The 24,625-nt window shown below is 50.4% G+C and overlaps 9 protein-coding genes across 9 annotated transcripts; 5 read left to right on the top strand and 4 right to left on the bottom strand.

Moving 5' to 3' along the window:
* Positions 1-604: 604 nt before the first annotated feature.
* N7489_004220 (uncharacterized protein) lies at positions 605-1,723 on the top strand (the record flags this gene model as incomplete). The annotated part of the gene is made up of 1 exon (XM_056709972.1): positions 605-1,723. One exon carries the CDS (start codon positions 605-607, stop codon positions 1,721-1,723), a length of 1,119 nt encoding a protein of 372 aa, XP_056568393.1.
* Positions 1,724-2,774: 1,051 nt separating this feature from the next.
* On the bottom strand, positions 2,775-3,431 carry N7489_004221 (uncharacterized protein; the record flags this gene model as incomplete). The annotated part of the gene is made up of 1 exon (XM_056709973.1): positions 2,775-3,431. One exon carries the CDS (start codon positions 3,429-3,431, stop codon positions 2,775-2,777), a length of 657 nt encoding a protein of 218 aa, XP_056568394.1.
* Positions 3,432-3,919: 488 nt separating this feature from the next.
* On the bottom strand, positions 3,920-9,670 carry N7489_004222 (uncharacterized protein; the record flags this gene model as incomplete). The annotated part of the gene is made up of 3 exons (XM_056709974.1): positions 3,920-9,011; positions 9,067-9,269; positions 9,317-9,670. 3 exons carry the CDS (start codon positions 9,668-9,670, stop codon positions 3,920-3,922), a joined length of 5,649 nt encoding a protein of 1,882 aa, XP_056568395.1.
* An 880-nt stretch (positions 9,671-10,550) lies between these two features.
* On the top strand, positions 10,551-11,931 carry N7489_004223 (GNAT family N-acetyltransferase; the record flags this gene model as incomplete). Its single annotated transcript, XM_056709975.1, is given in 3 exon segments — positions 10,551-11,516; positions 11,570-11,721; positions 11,736-11,931. 3 exon segments carry the CDS (start codon positions 10,551-10,553, stop codon positions 11,929-11,931), a joined length of 1,314 nt encoding a protein of 437 aa, XP_056568396.1.
* A 658-nt stretch (positions 11,932-12,589) lies between these two features.
* N7489_004224 (ABC transporter ATP-binding protein) lies at positions 12,590-16,661 on the top strand (the record flags this gene model as incomplete). Its single annotated transcript, XM_056709976.1, has 3 exons — positions 12,590-12,622; positions 12,671-13,589; positions 13,648-16,661. The coding sequence occupies 3 exons, from the start codon at positions 12,590-12,592 to the stop codon at positions 16,659-16,661; spliced, it is 3,966 nt and encodes a 1,321-aa protein (XP_056568397.1).
* Positions 16,662-16,815: 154 nt separating this feature from the next.
* Positions 16,816-18,220, bottom strand: N7489_004225 (uncharacterized protein; the record flags this gene model as incomplete). The annotated part of the gene is made up of 4 exons (XM_056709977.1): positions 16,816-16,856; positions 16,904-17,566; positions 17,619-17,969; positions 18,025-18,220. The coding sequence occupies 4 exons, from the start codon at positions 18,218-18,220 to the stop codon at positions 16,816-16,818; spliced, it is 1,251 nt and encodes a 416-aa protein (XP_056568398.1).
* Positions 18,221-18,570: 350 nt separating this feature from the next.
* Positions 18,571-19,320, top strand: N7489_004226 (GNAT family N-acetyltransferase; the record flags this gene model as incomplete). The annotated part of the gene is made up of 2 exons (XM_056709978.1): positions 18,571-18,961; positions 19,013-19,320. The coding sequence occupies 2 exons, from the start codon at positions 18,571-18,573 to the stop codon at positions 19,318-19,320; spliced, it is 699 nt and encodes a 232-aa protein (XP_056568399.1).
* A 1,014-nt stretch (positions 19,321-20,334) lies between these two features.
* N7489_004227 (arylsulfotransferase family protein) lies at positions 20,335-21,912 on the top strand (the record flags this gene model as incomplete). The annotated part of the gene is made up of 2 exons (XM_056709979.1): positions 20,335-21,168; positions 21,229-21,912. The coding sequence occupies 2 exons, from the start codon at positions 20,335-20,337 to the stop codon at positions 21,910-21,912; spliced, it is 1,518 nt and encodes a 505-aa protein (XP_056568400.1).
* A 373-nt stretch (positions 21,913-22,285) lies between these two features.
* N7489_004228 (uncharacterized protein) lies at positions 22,286-24,171 on the bottom strand (the record flags this gene model as incomplete). Its single annotated transcript, XM_056709980.1, has 3 exons — positions 22,286-23,537; positions 23,603-23,890; positions 23,957-24,171. The coding sequence occupies 3 exons, from the start codon at positions 24,169-24,171 to the stop codon at positions 22,286-22,288; spliced, it is 1,755 nt and encodes a 584-aa protein (XP_056568401.1).
* Between the last annotated feature and the right edge of the window lie 454 nt (positions 24,172-24,625).

Consider the following 24,625-nt stretch of genomic DNA (forward strand, 5'->3'; position numbering starts at 1 on the left):
AAATGATATACCAGTACTAGTCTGAAGCCATCACGACATGGAAGTCAGGGCAAAATTGAATTCTGTAGACAGGAGGGGAATTGAATATGTTACCATATTAGGCTTAGTGCGTTTCATTACTGTGGGTACAATCACGTGGCTCGCCTTTGTGCCTGAAGTTTCAGGCGATAATACCGTGATGTCTGCCTTGTTTGCCAGGAAGAGATTGCCCTTCCAATTGAAGTAAAGAAACAAAATATTCGACGTTCGAAGTGAAGGGAAAACATGGTACCGGTCCAATCGCAGAAATTACTCCGGATAGCTTTCAATCTTTTGACAGCGACTGCCTAATATAAATTTTGGAGACATTGCGGCTCAGCTCTGACACATTTCTAGGCACCCATGAGACCCAGTACGTTTCCCAATCAAAACAACAAGACAACATTGCTCATTGCTTTTTTACTTTTTTGTTCAGGTGGCAAATGAAGTGTTACCTCAGGCATTTGCGGGGTAAAAAGGCGAAAGCTGAACCATCCAGCTCAGGCGGGGATTTTCCTGTGCTGTATATATAAATCGGAAGTTGTCCTCCTCTACATACATAGGTGCTCATACCTCTACGCAAAATATGCATCCGAGTCAACTAAAAAAGCGTCATGTTGTGAGATCGGAGACCCTCCAGGACCTTGTCCCATCTCTACCTGCAGCCCCATTGACATCCCCCTTATTTACTGTCCTGCCCGCCGAGATCCGCAACCGAATTTATACGCTTGCGCTTGAGTCCGAGGATGTTCTCACAGACGACAGTTCTCGCTCCCTCTATAAGCAAAACGCTTTCTACTACCGACCCGGCTACAAGCAGCCTAAGCGCATCCAGACTGCCCTCCTTCAGACATGCCAGCAAATCTACGCCGAGGCGTCCCTCCTCCCACCGGCAGTAAATGAGCATACTTTCTGGTTCTATCGATCTCCACCTCATGTCAACGATGCCTCGTCGCCACTGAATTATTTTCGCAAGATGACCCCGAAGCAGCGGGCTCAGGTACAGCATCTACACTTGTTCACCCAGCAGTATTTCCTAGAGGACAATCATTGGTCTCAGATATGGGACGGTCTCAAAATAGGCGCTGAGGGACGCAGTTCGAGAGGGGAGTGCAGGATTGCACCGAAGAAGATGACCATCACGTTTCGCCACACGGACTGGTGGTACTGGGAGAACAATGATCCCCTGGGCATCGATCCGTTCCGACCCGGGAGAACCCACGCAGCCGATATGGGGAGGGCCGTTTCCCCACACGCCGCGGCTCGGTCGTGGGGGAACCAATTCAGCTCTCTTCCCTGCCTGGAGGAACTGGTAATCGAGTTTGAGACGATCATGCGGAAGAGGGACCAGCTAGATGCCATCATACAACAGGCTCTCGAGTGGAACTTTCCCATGCAGGCTGACAAAGGCTTGTATCTGGTCGCTGATTCCACATCAAAGAGAGCATATACTTGGATTGGGGCCAAAGAGGCGGAGCTGCAGAGGCAGAGGCCTGCATGGCCGGTTGATACTGAGGCCGGGTCGGAATCTCAATCTGGGCAGGAACAGCCGATTCCTGCGGCCCCGGCTTTGGTGCCATTCGATCCTCGCTCTGGCATGCGCACAAATAGCGACACCAATATTGGGAACCCTCAAATCGAGTCAGATACGGAGAAGTTTTATGTTGTCTTCTTGACTTGGAAGAAGCGGCGAGTCCAAGAGTAGGCCTTAGGCCATTACCTCAGCCTTAGCATCCACCTGGGCATTGCTCAGGTCTTATATTGACGGCATCTCTTGGTATATGTATTTTGCAATCAAACTGGACTTCCTTTTATCTTTATCTTGGGCTGGATCTGGACTTGGTTTCTACAATTCTGAGACGGAAATGCGAGCTCTACAGCCTATAACCTTGTGTTTATATATATGTTCTTGGGGTCTACCAAGGTGAAGGTATGAGGTCAGCTGGGACTTGGGGTGTCTATCAGGTCAACTGGGGCTACATATGTACCGGATAATGTAGGGCTAAATTCTATAATCCTCCCTGTGAGCTGGTTTGTTCTTAACTTATGTGCACTCTACTGCCTTCCATTACTTCATAATCTCACTAGGGTATTCGCTAGTTAGCTATGATGCTCCCCGTATTAGGCGGCTGTAGTGCCTACCGGTACAAGCCATAGATATCTAGATTTACCCTATTAGCAACGGTATAGAGTCCACTTCCATACAAAGGTGCTCTTTCTCCTACGTCGGCCTTCGTTACCTCCTTAGCCTGGGTTACACCTATATCTTTCATGTAGGTGCGGACCTCTTCGAGTGATTTAAAGGCACCATACGATGAGGTACAGCCTGTCACCCGAGGGTGCGCGTCTCCCCTGCCATTTGGTTAGGGCCGATTATACCTGCGATCTCTGGCAGCATAGTAAGTAACATGATGAAAATAGTGTAGGTTCCTCTACACGCCCGGTAGAAACTGCGTAGTATTCATTATCCTATGGCACGGTTTCTTTTCCACGCCACGCGAGGCGGTATTGCAAAGGTATCCAAAGATGGCAACGGAATTTAGAGAGGGGAAGATAGAATTACAGGCAACGAATGCCAGTTCTTGAAATGATGGGCGGGGTTAATTAGTGAGGCGGAGGCATACTATGTACGCTCACAACCAATACAGACACGATTAGGAAAACCAAGCGTCCGTCAGACCAGGGAATAGAGAATCTACTATAACAGGGATAGGAGCCAGAAGTGGCGGCGCGGATCAACGCTACCAGTCTCGCCCTCAATACAGCCCGTCCTGGACCTCATTCGAGGCATCTTCCATGTACATCCCATCGCCCAAAGACGTCCACAGCCGTATTAAATTAAAGACCGAGCAATTCATCCACCCTTCAAAATCGGTCTCTCCCTCTTCGAGTTCTAGAAACGCCTCCACAGCTGGAAGAAACCATTGCCGCAGCTCTGTATAACAGCGCTCCCCATGCTTCTCCTGATGCTCCTCTGGCGTCATTGCCTCGCCCAGCCGTTGGACAGCCGCCTCATCTATCATCAAGCACGCGCGGTACTTATTCCATGTATCTTGCTTATCTTGGGCTTTTACCCAGCCTTCAAAATGCCCCCGCACAATATCTAACGAAGCCCCGTCAAGCGTGCCCCGCTCCTCAATCACGGTTAACTGGTGGCGCGCCCAGAGCTGATCGTTAGGCGTGGGATCCGGGTTTTCTAAGTCGTACTCGTAGAGATCTTCGCAGACTCCCGCCTTGATCCACGAAGTGAGGATTTCGATTGCTTTATGAAATGCGGGGTCGGAGCGGTAGGTTGTGCGGTAGACGACCCAGCCCCAGGTCTCTTCGCGCATGTCCTGGAGCATGCAACGGGAGGTGCGGTTGAAGTCGATGGACCTTATGGTCGCTTTGTCGAGTTGAGGCGGTCCAAACATGATGGATAATTGATAATTGTTCAAGGGATGCGTATGAGGAGGGGAGAGAGATCGAGGGTGTATGTGTTTGAAAAAGACCTGGGAGAATGAGTTAACAGAGCAGAAAATAGGAATAGTCCAGGGTACTTTAGCCGATGATGTCTCAGTCCAAGGCGTTATCTGCTACCGTGGGCAGCGTTCCTTGGTCCCACTCGAAGCACTAAGATGAAGCCTTGGATATACTAGCCGTGGGGATACCGTGGAAGGCCTGATGGAGTGAAAAGTAGAAGGTTGGCTATTGATTGATGCAAGGATATAATCCATATCTAATTGATATAGGAAAAGCGTTCACCCAATTAGTACACTTATTGTATTAGACCGCTCGAAGCATTATTTATCCACTTCTTCACTGAAGTACTGCATTTTCCTAAAATCAAGTCCAAAACTTTGTAATTAACAAATACGAATAAAGGAATCTAAAATCTAGTTACCAAAAGAAGATACCTCATCTATAAAATCTTGGAATCGACCTGATTCACCAACTGCCCAACAGTGTCGATCATGTCATCCAGCAAAGACACAGCAAAGTCCGACCACGACTCGACAGTGACAATTTCGATGCACAGAGTATCCCCCTTCGGGAATGCCTGCACCTTGATCTCCCGCAATGGCTCGAAATGCGGGTAGATGGTCTGCATACGGCTACTGGCCGCCATGAAAGATAGATCCTCAACATGCTCAACGTCCTGGTGCACGACTGAATCAAACCAATCAACCGTCTCCGGCCAGTCAGTGCAGTCCTTGACAATTTCCTTCAGACCGATTCCTTCGTACTGAGCGCTCTCAAGATGTTGTCGCTGGACAAGCTGCAAAAGATCCATGACAGTCCATTCCTTTCCAAACTTCACCCGCACCGGTACATACTGCCACGATGGTCCAACAATCGAGTCAGCGTTGGGAAGGTCAATGTTGCGACCACTCACCACCTCGCCGAAAGTGACATCGTCAAGGGAGAGGCGTCGCGCAAGACACAGCGCCCAAGCCGCCGTAGGGAGGGTTGCGACTGTGATTTCCCGTGGTCGTGCGGCTATATTGACATCCTTGGAGATGGCAAAGTGAGCGGCAGATACGACAGGGGTATCGGGCTGGATCCGTGTCATAGATGACCCTTGAAGCAGATCACGCCAGTACGGAATGCTGGCCGGCAGATTAGTGCGAGTCACATGGCCGACGTACGAGGAGAATGGCAAACTCTTCGGCACTTGTCGTCCCTCATACAATGCCGATAGCTGCTGCAGCAGAATCGGAAGACAGATCTCATCGTATTGGGCGTGGGAGATGCGCATGATCAGGCTGCTGGGCCCGTCAACGTGCCGAACGAAGAGGAATTTCAAAAATGGTGATCCGAGAGGAATGCGTGACTGAACATCAACGTCGCAGACTTTCTGGCTGAACTCTTCCACATCGCTTTCAATCTCGTATTCGACTATCTGGCAGGGAAGGTTATCGACAACCACTCCCAATGAGACACCCTCATGGTCCACGAATACAGTTCGAAGGATCTCATTCCGAGAGACAAGTTCCTGGCAGCTTTGGAACAACTGAGCGCGGTCCACCTTGGTATCCATGTAGAAAAGTTCGTATCGCATAGAATACCGAGGGAGCTGGACTGTTCCTTGAACTGCGATCTCCTGAAGCGGGCGACTTGGGTAGACATCGACGATCTTCCACTCAGGCTGGGCAAGCAATGGGGTTATCTTGTTGATGAACTCATCTACGTGGGTGACATTGAGTGAGCTGAATGGTGCATAATCCTGAGACGTAGTGACTGCTGCCTGAGCCTCCACTGCGTGTTCGGCCATATCGAACAAGGACCGGTGATCGAAGATTGTGGTTACAGTTAGCTGAAGGCCATCCATACGAGCCTCCGAGACCAACTTCATAGCACGAATGGAGTCACCTCCCAAATCGAAGAAGCTGTCATCCAAAAGGATATCCTCGCATGGGATATCCAAGACCTGGCTCCAAACACGTTGGAGCTTTTGCTGCGTGACCGTTGTTATGGCTGCACCACCATTAAGCTTTTTGTTTCGAGGTTGGAGTTGACCAATCTGGGCGTCCTTTGCGCGAAGGATGATAACAGAGCCATCATTGGTATACTTCGCCAGCTGGTTTGTCGTGTACAGCTTCGTCGGTTGCTTGCGCCAGGTTGGATTGGCGACTGGGTTGCCGGAAGCCATTTCATCTTCTTTTTCCACAAGCAGCTCACCCACTCCACCCGGTGGTACGAGACACTCGTGGTCATTTGGGTTAACGATCCAAGTAGATGTGGCAGCCGAGTAAACCTCCTCAGTAGGGAGGCTGGCTGGACCAATCTTGGCCAGACGGCATTGCTCTGCAACATCCGTCTCAATCGTGGAATCGAAGATGTGCTGGATTTTCTGGGTCGGATCCTCCAGAATCTGCTGCACCAGCCGATCAAATTGTTTAAGCGCTTGATCCATCTGTGGGATATCGATGGTCTTTGAATCGAAGCTGGCCATGACAAGGAAGCCCTTTGTATCAACGGTGAAGACAAGCATAAGGGCGTATGAGTTGAATTTCAACGCTTCACGGGCGGCCTCTGCCTCGCTGGTTGGAACAAATGCGGTGGCTGGCTCTTCTTTCGAAGAGGGCTCGACTTCCTCAATCGTCGGATGAATTACAATACCTGTGCGCAATTCACACGCCTCTCGAGCATCGGCATTCAGGCGTCGAATGTGCTGCAGACCCATGTGTTCGTGGGGAATGCGATCAACTGTTTGATCATGGATCTGCTGGAGGTAACTTGATGCTCGAGCCTTGCGATCGATGCAAACTCGAACCGGGACAGTGGTGATCATCGGGCCCTCGATCTCCTCTACAGCTGCCACGGGAGCTGTGCGACCGGTCATGGTCTCTCCAAATACGATGTCATCAGATGATGTGTAATGCGCGGCCAGCAGACCCCAAGCACCTCGAATAGCGGTCGCGATGCTCGTTGTGGAGCTCGAAGAAGCCCGGGGCAGATTGACGTAATGTTCTAGCAGAGAATCGGCACGCGCCTGATACCCAGTGTATGGAATGGGAGGGAATTGCAGCGATGTAGCGCCCTCGAGTTGAGTTTCCCAAAATTTCTCCGTGAAGGATCGGTCGGTTTCACCAAGCCACTTGATGAAGTTCTTGAACGGTGCTGGGCTGCCGATGCTTTCACCGCGGTAGGCGCGATTCACTCGGTCAACTACTAAAGGCATTGACCAACCATCGTAGAGTGCATGGTGAATGCTCAGGACGATGTAGGTTTTGCCAGATGTCTCATCGTTCACAATAGCAAAACGAGCTAGCTCAGTGCCCAGAGACATCCCCTTGAGTGTGTCGCTACTCAGATACTCTGCCAAATTGGAGCTGTTGAGCCATGGAGTGTTTGCCTGTACGACGATCTGCATGAGACCGCGACGTGGAACTTGGGCAATTCTTGTCCGTAGAATCGCACATTCTGCTGAGACCTGCTCAAAAGCAGATTGGAGTCGTTTCGCGGTTTGAATATCCTGAAGTTCAATGACTCTCTGCGCGACATAGGCATCTGTATACTTGGCGGAGAGGGCCATGAGAGCTTCTTGGAGAGGTGTACAGGGATACACATCTTCAACCTCGCTAGGATCCAAGTTGCACAACGAAGCCGCTTCGACCCGTGCAGCGTCGGCCTCCCAACCTGCTGGAAGCAGCGAAAATGGGGGAACCTCCAGTGGACCTTTATTCTCCACCTCTTTCACTTTGAGGGCCAGGCTCTCGAGGATGGGTGATTGGAAAATATCAGTGACTTGAATAGCAAGAGACTGCTCTCGTGCAGCAGCCACCAACCTCATGGCTTTCAACGAGTCACCGCCGAGGCTGAAGAAGTGGTCATTGACTCCGATCTCTGTTTCATCACCAAATAGTTTCAACCACAGGCCATGAAGCTTACGCTCCATCTCTGTCCGGGGTGCTATTTTGACAACGGTGGACGATCTAAACTCTGCAATATGTCTCCTTGTCAAGTCATTCCCGAGAGCCCGAAGCTGCTTCCGGTCTGTCTTGAGCGACACCAGGAGTGGCATCTGATTGAGTGGGATATATGCGGTGGGGATCATATACCGGGGCAGGTTTGTCGCAAGAATATCGTCAATACCAGCGATCAGCTTTTGGAATGAACTCGAAAATGAGGTAATCTCGCTGGTCGTGCCCGTCGTTTCACTCTTTTCCTCCGCCACGAAGACAATCAGTGTGGCATCGGCTTTCTTTCCTCCGGGGAAGATCACTTCCGCTGCAACACTCGCCCCAGCGGGGAAATAATTTCGGACGTGGTGCTCGATTTCTCCCAGTTCCACGCGCTGGCCGCGCAGCTTCACCTGTTGATCGGCACGGCCGATGAAAACAACACTACCCGAGGCATCGGGGTCATATCTTACCAGGTCACCAGTCTTGTAGAGACGGCCCTTGCGACCTGGTACATCTCCCCCACCCTCAACCAGCCATGCTGGATCCTCGATGAAGACCTCGGCGGTTTTTTCTGGATTATTGAGATATCCATCACCGACCACAGGGCCTTCGATAAGAAGTTCTCCCACAGTGCCGATAGGCATCAATCGGTCATGATTGGATGGATCCACCACCCATGTCGTGCCTCCGACTCCCTGTCCGATACTAGTGTACGATCGACCAGGAGGGATGTCATTATTGATTGTGCAGCCAACAGTGCACTCCGATGGGCCATATGCGATCACGATTTTCGTCTTCTGGCCCCATTCGGCCGCATCACTAGCGGAGATTGCCTCGCCACCAAGGCCGATGACCTCCAACGAGGGCATTATATCAGGCGCCAAGACACGCGCGACCGATGGCGTCATGTGTGCCATGTTCACGTTCAGCTTACGAATAGCGCCACTGAGGTCGTTGACTCGCTGGTCTTCTGAGGGCACACAAATGCAACCTCCGTTGGCCAAAGTGCACAACATACAGTCAACGCTGACGTCGAATGCATACGAGGGGAAGTCAAGCACTCGCGAGTGTTCTTTGTATCCGACTGCCTCGGCGCGAGGTAGTGCACCGCTAGTATAGTTGGAGTGAGAGATGAGCACACCCTTGGGCTTGCCAGTGCTGCCGGAGGTGAACTGGATGTAAAGAGTTGACGACGCTGGGACCACAGGTAGGTCCACAGAGAGCGATTTAAATTCGGCCTCATCATTATGTGGGCCAACAATAACTTGCTTTCCTCCCGGGACAATGCGCGCACCTAGTGCCGCCTGCGCCTCCGAAGTCAAGATAAAACCAGCCTCAACCTCGCTGGCGATGGTGCTCAGTCGTCCCTCTGGCTGGCTGGGATCCATGAGAACCAGTGCACCGCCAGACTTCATGACTGCGAGAACACCAACAATTGTCCACATGGACTTTTCAAAGCAGAGCGGAACAGCCTTGCCAGTTTGCAGTCCCAGATCAACAAGGTGTCTAGCCAGATTTGTTGAGCGCTCTTCTAGTTGCCTATAGGTCATCTCTCCATCCCAAGACACGACTGCGGGACGATCGAGTTGACTTTGCGCTTTTTCACTGATTATATCTTGGATGCATTGGTCAATAGTGGGGGGGCATTGTCCCGTTCCACTTCCATAGTTGTGACAGCTCTTGTCGTCCAATGCGGACGGCCTCAGCAACAGACTGATCGAGGTTATTGGCAATTGAGAGGATGAGGTCGGCGAGAATATGAGGTAGGACCGATTCGACAGGTTGCGTGGCTGTCCGGGACTGAGGAGTTCCGCGAACATACACAACACCATGTGCGAGCTTTGCTTCTAGCGCAAACGTCCACTAATCGAGTTAAAACTGGTACTAGCCATGAGTTTGGATCTACTTACTTCGTTATCAAGGGAGGCATTTCGAAACAAGATTGTATCCGAAAATTCCCCGTCAAATTGACCCCGCCTTCGGATAGCTTCCAAAGCAGATCGCAGGGAGCTGCCTTCCCCCTCAATCACATCGGAGATGGAACCTCCCTGGAGACTGCCCTCTTTCAACCAGGAAAAGCCTCCATCCTCATTTTGCACTGTCCCGCGAAAGAGAAGGAGGACCCAAGCCAGAGCAATAATTTCCTCGTGTTTTATGTCCGAAAGAGTGGGCAGGGTCATACAGTCGGACCAGCCAGCATCATTTGGCTTCGTCAAGTCCTCGCCCACCCAAGGGGATGCACTGGGCTCGATGTATTCACCCATGTTCTTGGAAAAAAAGTAGTATTAAGGAAAGTGTCTCTAGGGCGCGGGGACTATGAAGCAACGATCTGATTAAATTATCTGATGCAGATCGTCAGTGACGGACTTGGCATCTTGCAAGAGCCACAGCGGGCAGAAACAATCCGAGCAGGTGCCGAGACCTCATTGCCAATGTTGCGATGGATCCGTATACTTGAACTAAATACGTTGTGTACCTGAAGTGGAGGATATCTGTACGGTCATGACGTACATTACCATACATACCAAGCCATACCGAACCATACCATACAACAGGGTCCCAAGACCCGCCAAGACCCGCCAAGATCTAACGCTAAGCACTGCCACCCTGGACCCAGGCGCTAAAAACTTAATGTAGAGCGCCGATCAGAACTCTGACCTTCATATTCGAGTTTCCGAGAGTTGTTTGGGAGATTACCGTCGTCATTATCATGATCGTCCTCTTCAACGTTACCCTTTTCGGAGATTCGCAAGTTTCCGTCTGAAAGATTGATTAGATTGGCTGCGACATCGGATATCCGCCGATTGATTACATTGGGGATTGTTACGAACCTTGGAAACTCTCGTCTCAAACATGTATGGGACCTGGACTGACTCCCCCCTGTCGTTACGAGTCTGCGCCAAGCAGCGTACTTACACGGATGGTCTTTGGTTGCAGCCAAGGTATCTGTTTTCTGAATCCTATGCCTAGTGGACCGCTGCCTGGTGGACACAGACAAGGATGATCAATTCCTAACACCGTATACAAATCCCCCGAGCCCGAGTATACCGAGGATAAGGTGGTCAATGCCAACGTTGCATATCTGGTTACTTATTCCTTCGTGCTCCTGTTCCGAGTTGGTAACATCATCATCATATCATAGTCATGTCCTCGAGTACTCTCCCCCTTGTGCGGCTACCGGAGCCGTACAAGACGACTTATGAATTACACGTCGTATCTACCGACCGGAATCTCCGCAAGTTCCAGCTGCTGAGAGCTCCTCGCAGAGACGAAGGCATACCACCCCCAAAGCCATTGGACCATGCGTCGTTGAAGTTCACAGATTTGGCCCAACCTGATCCTTCTTCCACACCAGAGGAGGGAAACAACTCACCCTGGGCACGTGCACAGAGAAGTCCAGTTACCTATATTACATGGGAAGGCTCGGACACGCCGACGGTGGGCCAGATCTGGAATGTGGTCTATGCCATTGAGACCCTGCGAAGCGAGTTCGAGATATTCCGTGGCGTGCTGTCTGGTACTGGGAGTGAGATACTTGCACGGGAGCTAGAAGGCGTGGGATTGGCCATCGCGCATCCCGAGCCATCTGCTGCGCCAGGAAAGCCCATCCCAACCACCACTAACCACCTCGGACAGCTGGTCTTTTCCCGCAGTAGCTTCTGGCAAGGAGCTGGCTCACCCTTTGGCACCCGTCCAGCGTGGGTGTCCGACCCGGGGATTTACAGCTATATGCGCAAGCCGTTGAGCGAATACCCTTGCCGACCACGCCAACACACCGTCACCACTGGCTTCCCCGAGCGTCGAGTACACGCCCTTCACCCCGTACGACCACCTAAACCATCCCCCGGCTCTCGCATCTACAGTCGCTACATTCCACACTTGGACGAGTTTTTCTCAGTCTATGCGCTTGACTACACAAACGAGGAACACCTGGGGCTGTTCAATAAGTGGCAGAATGACCCTCGAGTCGCTCAGGGGTGGAACGAAACTGGAACTTTGGAGCAACACCGCGAATACTTGCGCAAAATCCAGGAGGATCCGCACCAGATCGCTGTGCTAGCCAAGTTCAACGATACTTTCTTTTCCTATCATGAGATATATTGGGCGAAGGTATGGTTTCTATTTGTTCCCGGCAACCTGACCATGGCTAATTTAAATCACAGGAGGACCATCTCGGTGCGTACTACGATGCTGGTGACTGGGACAGGGGCCGCCATTCACTAGTCGGTGATGAGCGTTTCCGAGGCCCGCACCGCACCATTGCGTGGTGGTCTGGATTGATGCATTACATCTTCCTGGATGATCCCCGTACGGAGTATGTGACTGGAGAGCCCAAATACTCCAACCTGGCCCCCTGACCTACGACCACGCTACGGGCATGAATCTGGCCAAGCTGGTTGATCTGCCACATAAACGGTCGGCGCTCATTCTGGGTAGCAGGGAGAAGTTTTTCCATGTGGCGCCGCTGCGATTCGACGGGTCTGACACTCTCGACCGCAATCCCTTCCGCTCATTGAAGTTGTAATACTAGTTACAAAATGTGAAATATGATGTGATTGTATTGTGCATGTGCATATGTATATGTATATGTTATGATCGTCTAGGAGAAACCTCGGGTATATAGTGCATAACGGTGTAAACCCAGCAATGCCAAGGAAAATTTCTTCACGAGGACCAAGCGTAATCTAATCAGATTCGGGGACGCGTGCGATGTTTTGAGTTTGGTAGTGGTATTGACCCCATGCCCTAAGAAGTAGGGGGAAAAAAGAAAACCGCAATAACCGAGCAGTCCCCGAGGGGACACATGTCGGAACAGAAGACACAATTGAGATCATCGTTGGAAATTGGTAAAATTCGCTCGGAGCGTACTCCGTATAGTACGACATTCTCGGGTCCAAGCCCAACCGCAGGCCCACCCCCAAGACCCTCCAAGACCAAAACGAAAAATACCATCAAATACATACATTCTTACCTCCTTGGCTCTTGGCTCTTGGCGGTTTTACTTACTAGTCGATCTGATAAGGAGTCCAATCTTACGTATTGTCCGACGTCGGCTTTTCACGGTAAAATTCTTGGTAAGTCATGCGAGTGGAGCTCCAGGGCTCTTGGGATTTCTCTTTTAGCTTTGGGATGAAATAACAAATGATCTTCCTTTCTGTTCACGCCCATAGATAATTTTTACTATGGCCGAAGATGCACCAGCGCAGAAGCGCAGCGTATGTTTACTCCTACATCCTTAGGGTTCTTAAGCTAATTCGTCAAAGTGGAGGGACAGAGCTGTTTTCTTCCGCCTGTTTGTCTATGGCGAGCCCAGCAGATCAGATATCGCACTCCTTGTGCTCGGCCTTGTCTCCGCAATTGCCTCCGGAATACCCTTTCCGATCATGTCAATTGTGTTTGGTCAACTGGTGGATGAAATGAACTCGACGACCTGCAATGTCAACGACACCAATGGCGACGCGTATCAAGCTGGTATTAACGATAAAGTCTTGATGATTGTCTACATCGGCATCGCCTACCTCTTTTTGATCTATATTTATGTTTTTAGTTGGAATCTGACTGGCGAGAGATTGGCTCAGCGTCTGCGGGAGAAATATTTCAAAGCCCTCCTCCGCCAGGATGTGGCCTTCTTCGACAATCTCCCAGCTGGCGAGGCGTCTTCGAGAATTACAGGTGACATCACCACCGTGCAACAAGGAACGTCCGAAAAGGTCGGCATTGTGATCAACAGTCTGGCCTTCTTCGTCACCGCGTACGTCGTGGCTTTCATTAAGGATCCCAAGTTAGCTGGAATGTTGGTCTCCCTGACTCCCGCCTACTTGATTATGTCCCTGTTGGGAGGGTATTTTGTGCAGAAGTATTTTGGTCGCGCACTGGAGAGCATGACCAAGGCATCCTCAGTTGCACTGGAAGCATTTTCCAACACTATGGTGGTCCATGCTTTCTCGGCCAACGCGCGGCTTGAGGAGAAGTTCATCGAGTTTTTGAACCCTGGAAGGATTGCCGGAATTCGCAAGTCAATTGCCACGGCCACTCAGGCCGGTTTGCTTTACTTTATTGCTTTCTCGGCCAATGCATTGGCCTTCTGGCAGGGGTCTACGAAGATTGCGGATTCGGTAGAGTCCAATGATAGCAGCATGACAGTTGGAGCAACATACACCGTGATCTTTATTCTTGTGGATGGTAAGCATCTATATCCATGTTTTGATTTGACCTGCCGCTGACTATCGCTATCTCTCAGCGTCCTTGATCCTCAGTACAGTGGCACCTTTCATCCAAAGCTTCGATGCCGCCTCGGTAGCCTTCACAAAATTGAAGGCTGACATCGACCACTCGTCCGCAATTGATGGCACTTCGAAGGATATTGGAGAAGTATTGCCCGAGGTCAAGGGGCATGTGGAGTTGCGTGATGTTTCATTCTGTTTCCCTTCCCGCCCAGATAAGCCAGTCCTTCAAAACCTGTCGCTTTCCTGTCCTGCCGGTAAACAGACTGCCATCGTCGGCTTGTCCGGAAGTGGAAAGTCTACTGTTGCCGGCTTAGCAACAAGATTCTACGATGCTACCGAGGGAACTGTTATGTTGGACGGACATGATGTCAAAGATCTGAATGTGCGTGCATTGAGGAGCCATATCAGTCTTGTCCAACAAGAGCCATGTCTTCTTGATCGATCAATCTTTGAGAACATTGCCATGGGCCTGATCAATTCCCCTGCACACACACATCTTCAACCGATCCTGACTGGCACCGCGCTGATTGAGATTGCTGCCGCTGTGAGGGAGGGCCAGGCTCTTTCGGCCGCCGCTCTAGAACACGGTGACCAGGCGCGAGAGGTGGTGGACTTGGTTGAAAGTGCCACAAAGCTGGCTGATGCCAACGTGTTTATTGAGAAACTTCAAGAAGGCTACGGTACTTCGGTCGGTTCCAGCGGGAACCTGATCAGTGGCGGACAGAAGCAGCGTATCTCTTTGGCCCGAGCCTTGGTGAAAGACCCGCGGATTCTCATTCTCGACGAGGCCACAGCGTCTTTGGACTCAGCAACAGAAATGCGCATCCAAAGAGCCTTAGAGAGTGTGGCCGTGGGCCGGACTGTTATTACCATTGCGCACCGCCTATCTACCATCAGGAATGCGGATAACATCATTGTCATGAGACAAGGAAAGCTTGTTGAACAGGGCACTCATACGGAGCTACTGGCGGCCAATGGTGCCTACGCAGAGCTGATTCGCCTTCAGAACCTCAATGTCGAGAATTCTCAAGAGGGAACATCCACCCGATCGGCGTCGCCTGTGACTCAAATCACAGAAAAGATCGAACCCAATCTTTCCGTGACTGATGATGTTCCCGATAAAGATGAGACGGTCGATACCCCCGCTGCCCAAGAGTCCAAGCCTAAAGAAACCGGCGGTGTTGTAGACACAAACAGGTCATTTGCCTCAACAGTTGGATCCCTGGGCTCTATGTTCCGACCGTATTCGTTCGTTCTGGTACTCGCAGTGACCGGTGCTGTTGTCATCGGCGGCACATATTGCGCTTCGGCAGTCATCTTTGGTAATGTCGTGGGTAAACTGAGTGGTTGTGAGGAACCTCAGAATATCCGCGACGCTGGAGAATTCTACGGTCTCATGTTCTTCGTCCTCGCCATTATTGAATTCTTTGCAAACTTCTTCAGCTGGTCTCTCTTCGGTTGGATGGCAGAGAACGTGATTTACAAAGTGCGAGTTCTGTCACTACGAGCCATTCTCGAGCAGGATCTCCAATGGCACGAATCCAATGACCGCAACCCATCATTGCTGCTTTCCTTGATCACAAAGGACAGCAATGCTCTTGCAGGCCTGACGGGCTCCGTTGTCTGCACAATTTTGTCTATCCTAATCAACCTCTTCGCTGCCATCATCATGTCGCACATTATCGCGTGGCGCATCGCCATCGTCTGCCTTGCCGTGGTACCTTTGCTACTGGCTGCTGGCTGGATGCGAGTTACCTCACTGGCACAGTTTGAGGAGCGCCATTTGGAGGCTTTTGCTCGGTCTGTGGGAATTACAGTGGAGGCTGTCAACTCGATCAAGACCGTCATGTCTCTCTCTGTGGAAGACGAGATTATGGGAACATACCGTCGCTCATTAGCGGCACCCATGAGGGAAATTACCCGTCAAAGTGCCTGGGCCAATGTCTGGCTTGCCATCGGATACGGTCTCAGCAACTTCTTATATGGCCTGGCATATTGGTGGGGAGCGAAAAACATCATTGCAGGATATTATAGTCAGACACAGTTCTTCATCGTCCAGCTAGCGCTGCTCGTCAGCTCACAGCTGTGGGGACAGATGTTTGCCCTGGCCCCTGATGTCTCACGTGCCTTCCAGGCCACCCGCCGATTGTTGAATCTGCTAGACCTGGGCACCACGAAGAAACTGTCAGCCCCTATCGAACTTCTGCCTAGCAAGCTTTTGCAATCTACGAGCGACGTCGAATCCACGGCAAACGCCCGCGAGAAGGTCGATGACACTCGCAATGGCATCAGTGTCTCCCTTAAGCAAGTCCACTTTGCGTATCCCGCGCGCCCAGACACCCGCGTGCTCCATGGTTTGGATATAGACGTCAAGCCAGGTCAGTTTGCCGCTTTGGTCGGACCAAGTGGTGCTGGAAAATCGACCATCATTTCACTTGTCGAGCGCCTCTACTCCCCCGAATCCGGTACCATCCATGTTGACGGCCGAGACGTTGCCTATGGTGACATCTCATTCCGTGACAACATTGCATACGTACCACAGCAGAGTGTTATGTTCGAGGGAACTATTCGCTTCAATCTTGCTCTTGGCGCACGACCTGGTCACGAAGTTACGCAAGACGAGTTGGAAGAAGCATGCAAGTTAGCCAATATCCACGACGTTATTTCGCAGCTTCCCGACGGATACGATACACACTGCGGGCCAAACGGTGATCGTCTTTCCGGAGGTCAGAAGCAGCGACTGGCTATCGCGCGGGCGCTGATTCGAAAGCCAAAGCTGTTGCTCCTAGACGAGTCGACCAGTGCTTTGGATGCGGAGTCTGAGCGACTGCTTCAGGATGGGTTGGAGAAGGCAGCCAAAAACATGACTGTGATAGCGATTGCCCATCGTTTGTACACGATCCGCAAGGCGGATGTCATTTTCTTGATTGAGGATGGCCGTTGTGTTGAGCAAGGCACTCACGCCCAACTGATCGAGCGGAGCGAGACTTACAGAGTCAATGCCCTGAACCAGACAGTGGATAGATAAATGTTCTTGAATAGACAAAAGTGCATAGCTGGCTTTTTTTCCTTCTGTTTTCGATATAGATCTATATTGTTTAATTTCGTTCTTCTATGATAGACATCTCGTGCTACATAATAAATACATGTCGTTTCATGACTTTCCTATCGACTTTGATCATTTACTCGGTTGCTTCTCCCAAACGCATCCATTTCCAACAGACTGCTTTTGTTAGCTCAATCAATCTGGCGGGAGTCTCGTCAACTTACTTTCATATCCTAGGTCATCATTGAAGAACATATTCCGGATCTCGTCGCCCGAGGACAGTCCCATGGCTGGGAAGTACCCGACAGCAGTTTTTCCAAGAGCCAAAGCCATCATGGGAGCTACGTCAACCAACTCGACAAACTTGGGTTCCGTATTGTACCGCTCTGCCAACATCTGCTGGTGGATGTTGAAAACTGCAAAATGCGCCTGGTGCATCGCCTGACCACCACGCTTAATACCAGACCAGGCGACAATATCACCAGCAGCGTAGTGATATTTCTTGTTCGGAACATCTGCGGAAAATTGAAGACCGGGCGTGATACGGACATATCCCTCGGCATCACAGGCTTCCTTAGGAAGATATGAGGATGTTGGTGCGAACCGTGACACGGCGTTGATTACATGATCGGCAGCGAGCTCCCTGCCATCTGAGAGCTTGAGCGTGTACTTAGCCGGAGCGGACTCGTCACCGCGAACTGTGTCCTGGACGCGTGCACCCATCACCACTTCGACCCCAGACTCTTTCAGCATCTCAAGGGTCTTTTCTTTAAACTCATCGGGGAGGTCCTCGGAGGAGAGCAGCTGTTGCCGAGAGTGAATGAGGGTCACCTTTGCCTCAGGTTGGACCATCTTGATCTCGGCGGCGATCTCGATACCAACAGCACCTGCGACAAACTAATTAGTATAACTCAAGTGCAAGAAGGGAATGTGACATACCGCCTCCAATAACAACTACACCTGCCGAAGCTTCTTCAATAGTCTGCACAGATTCTGCTGTTTCAGCAAGATATGCCTCCCGAGTCAAAGACTTGGGCGCACTAGGCCACTCGCGTCGCAAGCCCGAGCACGCAACCATAAAGTCGTATTTTTCTTCGATAATCTTGTGCCCATCATTCGCAGTATTTTGGCGGATGCGCGCGATCCGGGACTTGCAGTCAATCGAGTCTACTCGTCCTTGAATGTGATTGATATCCGGGGACTGGAGGGCGGGAATATCGTCGAACTTTTTCCAGAACGTGCTCGCATCAGCTTTGGAAGCCATAGCCAGAGGCAGACCGATCAGATGGTCTAAAATAATTACTGTCAGTGACATCTTCCAAATTCCATGAGTAAGATCACATACAATAGCCATCGCGCTCATCCACGATGGTAACTTGCACAGGAATCGTGTGCCCCGGACCCTTCTCGTTCTCATCCAGGTTGAATCGACATTTCCGCCCATGACACAGATCAATGAGGTTCAGAGTTGCGGCCAACCCGGAATAAGACCCTCCGACAATGAGAACCTTGAATGGCGGCTGTTCTTCGAGACCAGGCATGGCGGCGATCAGTATAATGGGCTTTGGGTGATACTCGGGGGAGATGGGATGGGGAAAAGAAAAGAAGTCAAACTAGGAGCCGGCAATTCCACCCGAGCAACTGATCAACAGGTCAAATGTCTCAATACCCGGAGAAAATACGGTCCCAATTACGCAGGTATGTAAGTTTAATGAAACCTTGTCTTATCAGATCCGACTTCGGGAGACTTGGCGCCAAGACAGAGAAAGTATGGTTTGTTTGAATACACATGCTCTTAATACCATACTCAGGTACGGAGTACACTGCTACTTTCTTCAACTCTTCCTGAACTATTCCTCAATAGTGATTATACTTTCTTTTTATATTCAATATGGGCTTCGTTGTTGTCCCCGCCACTCTCCCCGATATCCGGGCCATCTACGATGTCTGGTTTGCGGCTTTCAAAGGCCAATTGATCCTGGACCTCATCTACCCAGGAACCGATATCAACGACGAGGCTTTCCGTAAAGTCCACACCGAAGGGACTCTTGAATATTGGAAAGGATTGAGCACGGAGCACACTTTCCAATGCATTGACACCGACACCGGTAAAATCGCCGGCATGGCAACATGGCAAGTCTACTGGCGCGAAAGGACCGCCGAAGAGCGCCAGAAGCCGTGGATTGGATGGCTGGAGGGTGACCAGCGATCGCGCGCCGAAGGGTTTTTGGAACAGCTCTGGGAAAAGAGGGAGAAGTGGATTGGGCCTAAGAAGCATGTTTGTGAGTCGCTACTGATCCTTTGATGATGGGCGTATGTTGACCCCGCGATAGACTGCCACACAGTTGCAGTGCATCCAGACTACCAGGGTAAAGGCGTCGGAGCACAGCTTATGCAATGGGGGATGAACGTGGCAGAGCAGCTGGATTTGCCGGTGTACCTTGAGTCAACTGTGGAAGGAGTTCCCTTGTATAAAAAACTTGGCTTCCAGACTCTCTCAGAAGGAATCGTGTTCAAGCCCGAAATTACCAGGGTCGACAAAGAGGTTCGAGCACCACTCATGGCGAAAATGCCCACATCTGCTGGAAACATGACATTCGAGGAATGGGCGGAGGGCAAGACTTCCTCTGGTAGTAACTAGATATCTACAGACCTTTCTTAGACGATCAATGCAAGGCACCATCGGCCACATGCCGGATGCCATGGCATAATTTAATTTTTCGACGCCAAGAGAATCTCTAATGTTCCTCGAACACTGAATCGCATTTACATATGTTCCTAGCCCACGGTGTGTAAAACGCGACCCGGAAGCTAAACTTACCGAATGAGCGAGAACTCCGACCTGTTCCGGTAAGGCATCAGACGAGACTGGTCATCCCTTCTCAGGGGTGGTAAGGAGTCCACCGCAGAAATTAATTGGAGGTCTAAGCGGAACATAGAGTTAAAGCCAAGACTTGGCGTGTTCTCGGTGAATTATTGTGAAAATTTTTATCAATCTAAAACCTTTTTATCAATCAAATTAAATCCTTGGAACTTTTTATCAATCAATTATTCCCACCGAGCCAAGAACCTTGGAATGACGGCACAAAAGAGGAAGGGGAGACTTACTCTTTACCACATTGTAGTGCCGCCTTTCCCAGTGACTCTTACTCCGTCGATAGAAATATATCCCCCACGAAATATTGGAATACGAAGTCCGGAGTACTCCGTAATCGAGGGCCAGTTTCGTGCCCATCCATGTGGGGTTGGGGTACTCCGTATATGAGAACCAACTCGGAAAGTGCTGATCAGTCCCTGGTGGCGTTCACTAGTAACTTTACTGATACCACGAAATACCAGTGGTAATAAACACACTATTGTATCGTATGGAAATACAGATGTGGAGCCGCCGATCTTATCTGATCAAGTATTTTTTTATCAGATGGCCCGCCAAACCCCTGGATCCATGGGTCTGAACTATCTGAATTCTTCATGCTCTGGATCCGAGTACCATCTCATAAAAAATATTAAATCCCTCACATCAGGGAGCAATTTGACTTGGCGACATCGGCTAAACACGGGGGATTTCCGAACAATTGTGTTATATATTTGAGTTTGAGACATCCAGGGAACAAAAGAACCAGTAGTCCACTCTTGCAGGGAGATCCATCCTGCCATGCGTCTTTCTTCCGCCTTTGCCGCCCTTTGCGGGCTCCAATCTACCCTTGCTGTGGCCGAGAACACCACTTGGCCCTGGCAAACCTTCAAGTCCAGCCCTTACGAACCTCCGAGTCTCAAAATCTCGAAATCCGGCCCTACCAGCCCCGGATACCTCTTCTTCGATCAATCATGGGACGCCCATCAGTACAGCGTGTTTATTATGTCGGACAAGAACGAGCTTGTCTGGCAAAGCCCGCGCGGTGACCTGAAGGGTTTCCGAGTACAGAAGCTGGATGGGAAGCCTGTCCTGACGTACTTCAACGGCCTTGGAGTCCCGGAGCCCTTTGGTTGGGGATACGGCATTATTCAAGTTTTGGATGAGTCCTATCAAAGCATCTACAATGTCTCCGTGACAAACGACAATTACAAGGCTTTGGGCAGCATTGACAGCTCCTCTTTTGTATCTTGGATTGACATGCACGAGAACACGATGACGCCTGATGGAACAATGCTGGTCACAGGTTACAATGTTACCCGGGCTGATCTCAGTTCTGTGGGCGGCCCAAAGAATGGCTGGATCGCTGATTCACTCTTTTATGAGATCGACGTCAAGACCAACGAGATCCTTTTCCGCTGGAGCGCTCTGGACCACATTGATCAGATCCCCTTGGAACACGTTCAGGCTTTTTACCCGATTAAAGACTGGGGACGCAACAGCAGCTATCCCTATGGCTACTTCCACATCAACTCCGTGGACAAGTTCCAAGATGGAACGTACATCATTTCCTCCCGTTACTACTGTTCGCTGTTTAAGATTGCGAAGGACGGATCGATTGATTGGACACTACAGGTGAATTCAAGCTTCTTTAAGTGTCACACATATTTTACACATATTGAAAATCTACAATAGGGTCAAACCGGCGGCGACTTCAATCTCAACGGAATCAAATTCAGCTACCAACACGACGCCCGCATCCACAACGAGGCTGAGGATGGATTCATGCTCAGCATCTTCGACAACGCTCACTCCGATGTCCAGAACGGAACTCATCACACTGAAGGCATACTGATGAACATCAATCTAGCCACTCGTGAGGTCTCCCTTGTCCAGACTCTCCACGATTCGCGCGATGAGATATTCTCGACTTCTCAAGGAAACACACAACTGCTGCCTGGAAACCATGCCATAATGGGCTACGGATCAAACCCTAAGATCAAGGAGTACAACTCCAACGGGACTTGTGTCATGACTGCGCAGTTTGGACTCGATGCTGTCGTCGCAAGTTACCGTGCCTATCGCTCACCCTGGGTCGGTGTCCCCAAGACTCTCCCCGATGTGTTCTCCTGCATTGAGCAGGGTCGTAACAAGACCAATGTTTATATGAGTTGGAACGGAGCCACTGAGCATAAAATGTGGAAGGTCTTCGGAGGCGCTAATGCCTCAGACCTGAGTCCGGTCGCTGCTGTACGGAAGACAGGTTTTGAGACCGTGGCAAGCATCAAAGGGGAGCTTGGATATGTTCAAGTAGAAGCTCATGGCCTGGGGATTGAGAAAGGGGTTTCCAAAGTCATATCCGTAAAGGGTCGGTGTTAGGTAGGTATAGGGAGATTGCTGTGTTGTAATTTTAGTAAGAATAGACAAAGAGAGAGCTCGACTGTACTAATCTTAATAGAATATCACTTTTTGATTTTCTAAAGACAACCATCCTTTGTACATAGTACGTAGTCCAGGCTCACTTCTGTTAAAATCCCTACTCGACCATACAGAAGTCCACTAAACATTGAACTATTGTTTTGAATTGAGCCAAAGTGTAAAAAAGAGATACTCTTCAGTATATAGTAGACATTAATCGTATGACAAACTAAGTAGAGAAACATTATTACACACAGACTCCCACTAGCTTCAATCTGATCCCCCACGACCTTCATCTGCCAGCTTCACACTTTTCCATCAACGCCACATCAACTTAGATCACGCGCCCCTTGACCTGCTTAACATCCTTAATCTTGATATCTCTCCACATACCAGCACATCCCCAGGCAACTACCAGCATACAAACACTGGTAATCAGCATATAACGCTGCGCATCTCCATAAGCGTGAGCAATGGCATTCCGAGCCGGGCTTCCCCACTCATACGACAGCTGGGCGGTGATATCCGAATAGACCTTTGCCACATTCACCTCTGCCGGCACGTATTTAGCCAGTGCCTTGGGGAACTCACTGGTCCAGATAGCGGCAGACACAGTTGACCCAATAGCACTGCCAATACTACCGAACAGGTTCAGCATGGCAAGGATAACAGCGATGTGTTGGTGATTCGAAGGTGCCATCATGGCAAGCTCGCCGCAGATAACGGTGGTTCCACCAGCGAAGGCAACGAAGATTTGAGTCATACAGATATATCCAATACCCGCATCGGGCTGGCGGAACTTGATCATCAGTCCAACGCCCAGGATCATAAGCGGGAAGGAGAAGTAAACGGCGAGCCATTTGAAGCGACCAGTCCAGCGGATCAGGACCCCGACTAGCAGACAAAAGAGGCAAGATCCCACTCTGTAGATGGCTTGGACATAGCTGGCCTCGGTGACATCCAGACCCCAGACGACCTGGAGCATGGATCCGAAGTAACTACCCCAGACCATCGAGTTGAAAAATTCGAAGACAAACATCAACCCACCGAAGAAGACGGTTCGGTCCATCAGTAGATTGAATGGGATGAAGGTCACTGGGGCCCAGAATCGCTCGTAGAGAGCGAATGCGATGAGCAAAAGGCCTCCAAAAATGATCATGCAAATGATCATCGCCGAGCGCCATTGATCCTTTTGGTATGACCAGAGGCTGAATGGAAGAAGGAACAAGGCCATTCCGCCCGCCAGAAGAATGATTCCAATCAAATCAACCTCAATGCAGTACTGCTTAATTGTAGAGAAGGTGAGAGGACCACGGCTGGGTGCAAGCAAGCCCATCTTTTTGGCCTTGTGCTGATTCCAGAAGAACAGAAGACACAGAGGAGCCACCACAACTGGAACAACGATGGTGAAGATTCCGAATCCCCATCGCCAGCCAGGGCCTCCGAGGACACTCTGGGCAATTGGTCCTCCGATCCAGGTGGTGATGATGTATGGCGAGGTTGCATACGACAACATGAGGGCTCGGTTCTTTAACGAAGAGGTGTCCGAAATGAAAACTGTCAAACAATAGCTGACACCTTGGGATCTACAATTTGTCGCGAATTAGCCGAGCTGTTGGGAAGATATTTGGCAAGGATATGGATATCATACCCTACGGACGAAAAAACCTGGGCGGCCGCGTATGTCTGAACATTGTTGCAGCCCGCCATCATGATGAAACCCACAACCCAGATGAGCAACATCAAAGACATACCCTGAGGCCGGCCCCACGAGTCCAATATCTTTGCCAGGGGGATTTTACTCAAGCCTCCAATGATATTGGCCATGATACTCGTGGCAGCCGTCAAAGAGTGGAGCTGGAATGCACTGGTCACGTAGGGGTTTAGAGAACGGATGACGACCTCCTGGATGGAGGTGACAAAGTAGATGAACCAAATGCTTCGCAGGACAGTCAGAGTCAGTATTTGAATAGATATAAACGTTGGATCATGGAGAGATTCTCACATCACATATGCCAGGATCAAATGAGACTTAGTCCACACGGCGGCCGCGGCCTGAACCCCCTTCACACCAGCCTGGGCCTCTTGATCAAGAGACTCTTGGTCCGAATTGCCATCAGCTGCATATGCCGGTGGCTGGGCTGTCTCCGTCTCTTTCTCAGTGGGATAGGTAACGTCGGCAGCCGTCGCCTGAGCGATCTGCGTCTCCTTCGATGCCATCGTGAGAGACTCTATGCTTCGAAGCTTGGCTAAAAAGTGCCGATCAGTGAGCTTATATACCCTTTAATAATATATCAGGTATGCATTATCCGATATCGGTAACAAGGAAGATTCTGCACCAATGAGTACATTGTCTCAAGGTAAGTGTCGGGTAAAGTGCCCGTAAGGAATAATTTCCATAGCGAGATTGATTAGTCGGGGCCGGCCTCCTTGGCGTACATAACCGTTGATAAGATGGATCCATCAGCTTTGCTAAGGAGCTTCCTGGTCCAATAAATTTGGTCTTGGGGCTCGGCTGCACTCATGCCACTTCGGTTCGTCTGGATCAGCTCATTCTAAGCTCGTTTTTCCTGGACTTTTTATCATTCAGAAGACAGTTTCGGCGAACAATGCCTGGACGGTGGCGTTTCTTTCCCACTCTTGGGCTGTTTACGGTTTTAATGGTATTTTTAAT

Source organism: Penicillium chrysogenum, assembly GCF_028827035.1.
Source record: "Penicillium chrysogenum strain IBT 35668 chromosome Unknown utg000002l_segment0_segment0, whole genome shotgun sequence".
Lineage (NCBI taxonomy): Eukaryota > Fungi > Ascomycota > Eurotiomycetes > Eurotiales > Aspergillaceae > Penicillium > Penicillium chrysogenum.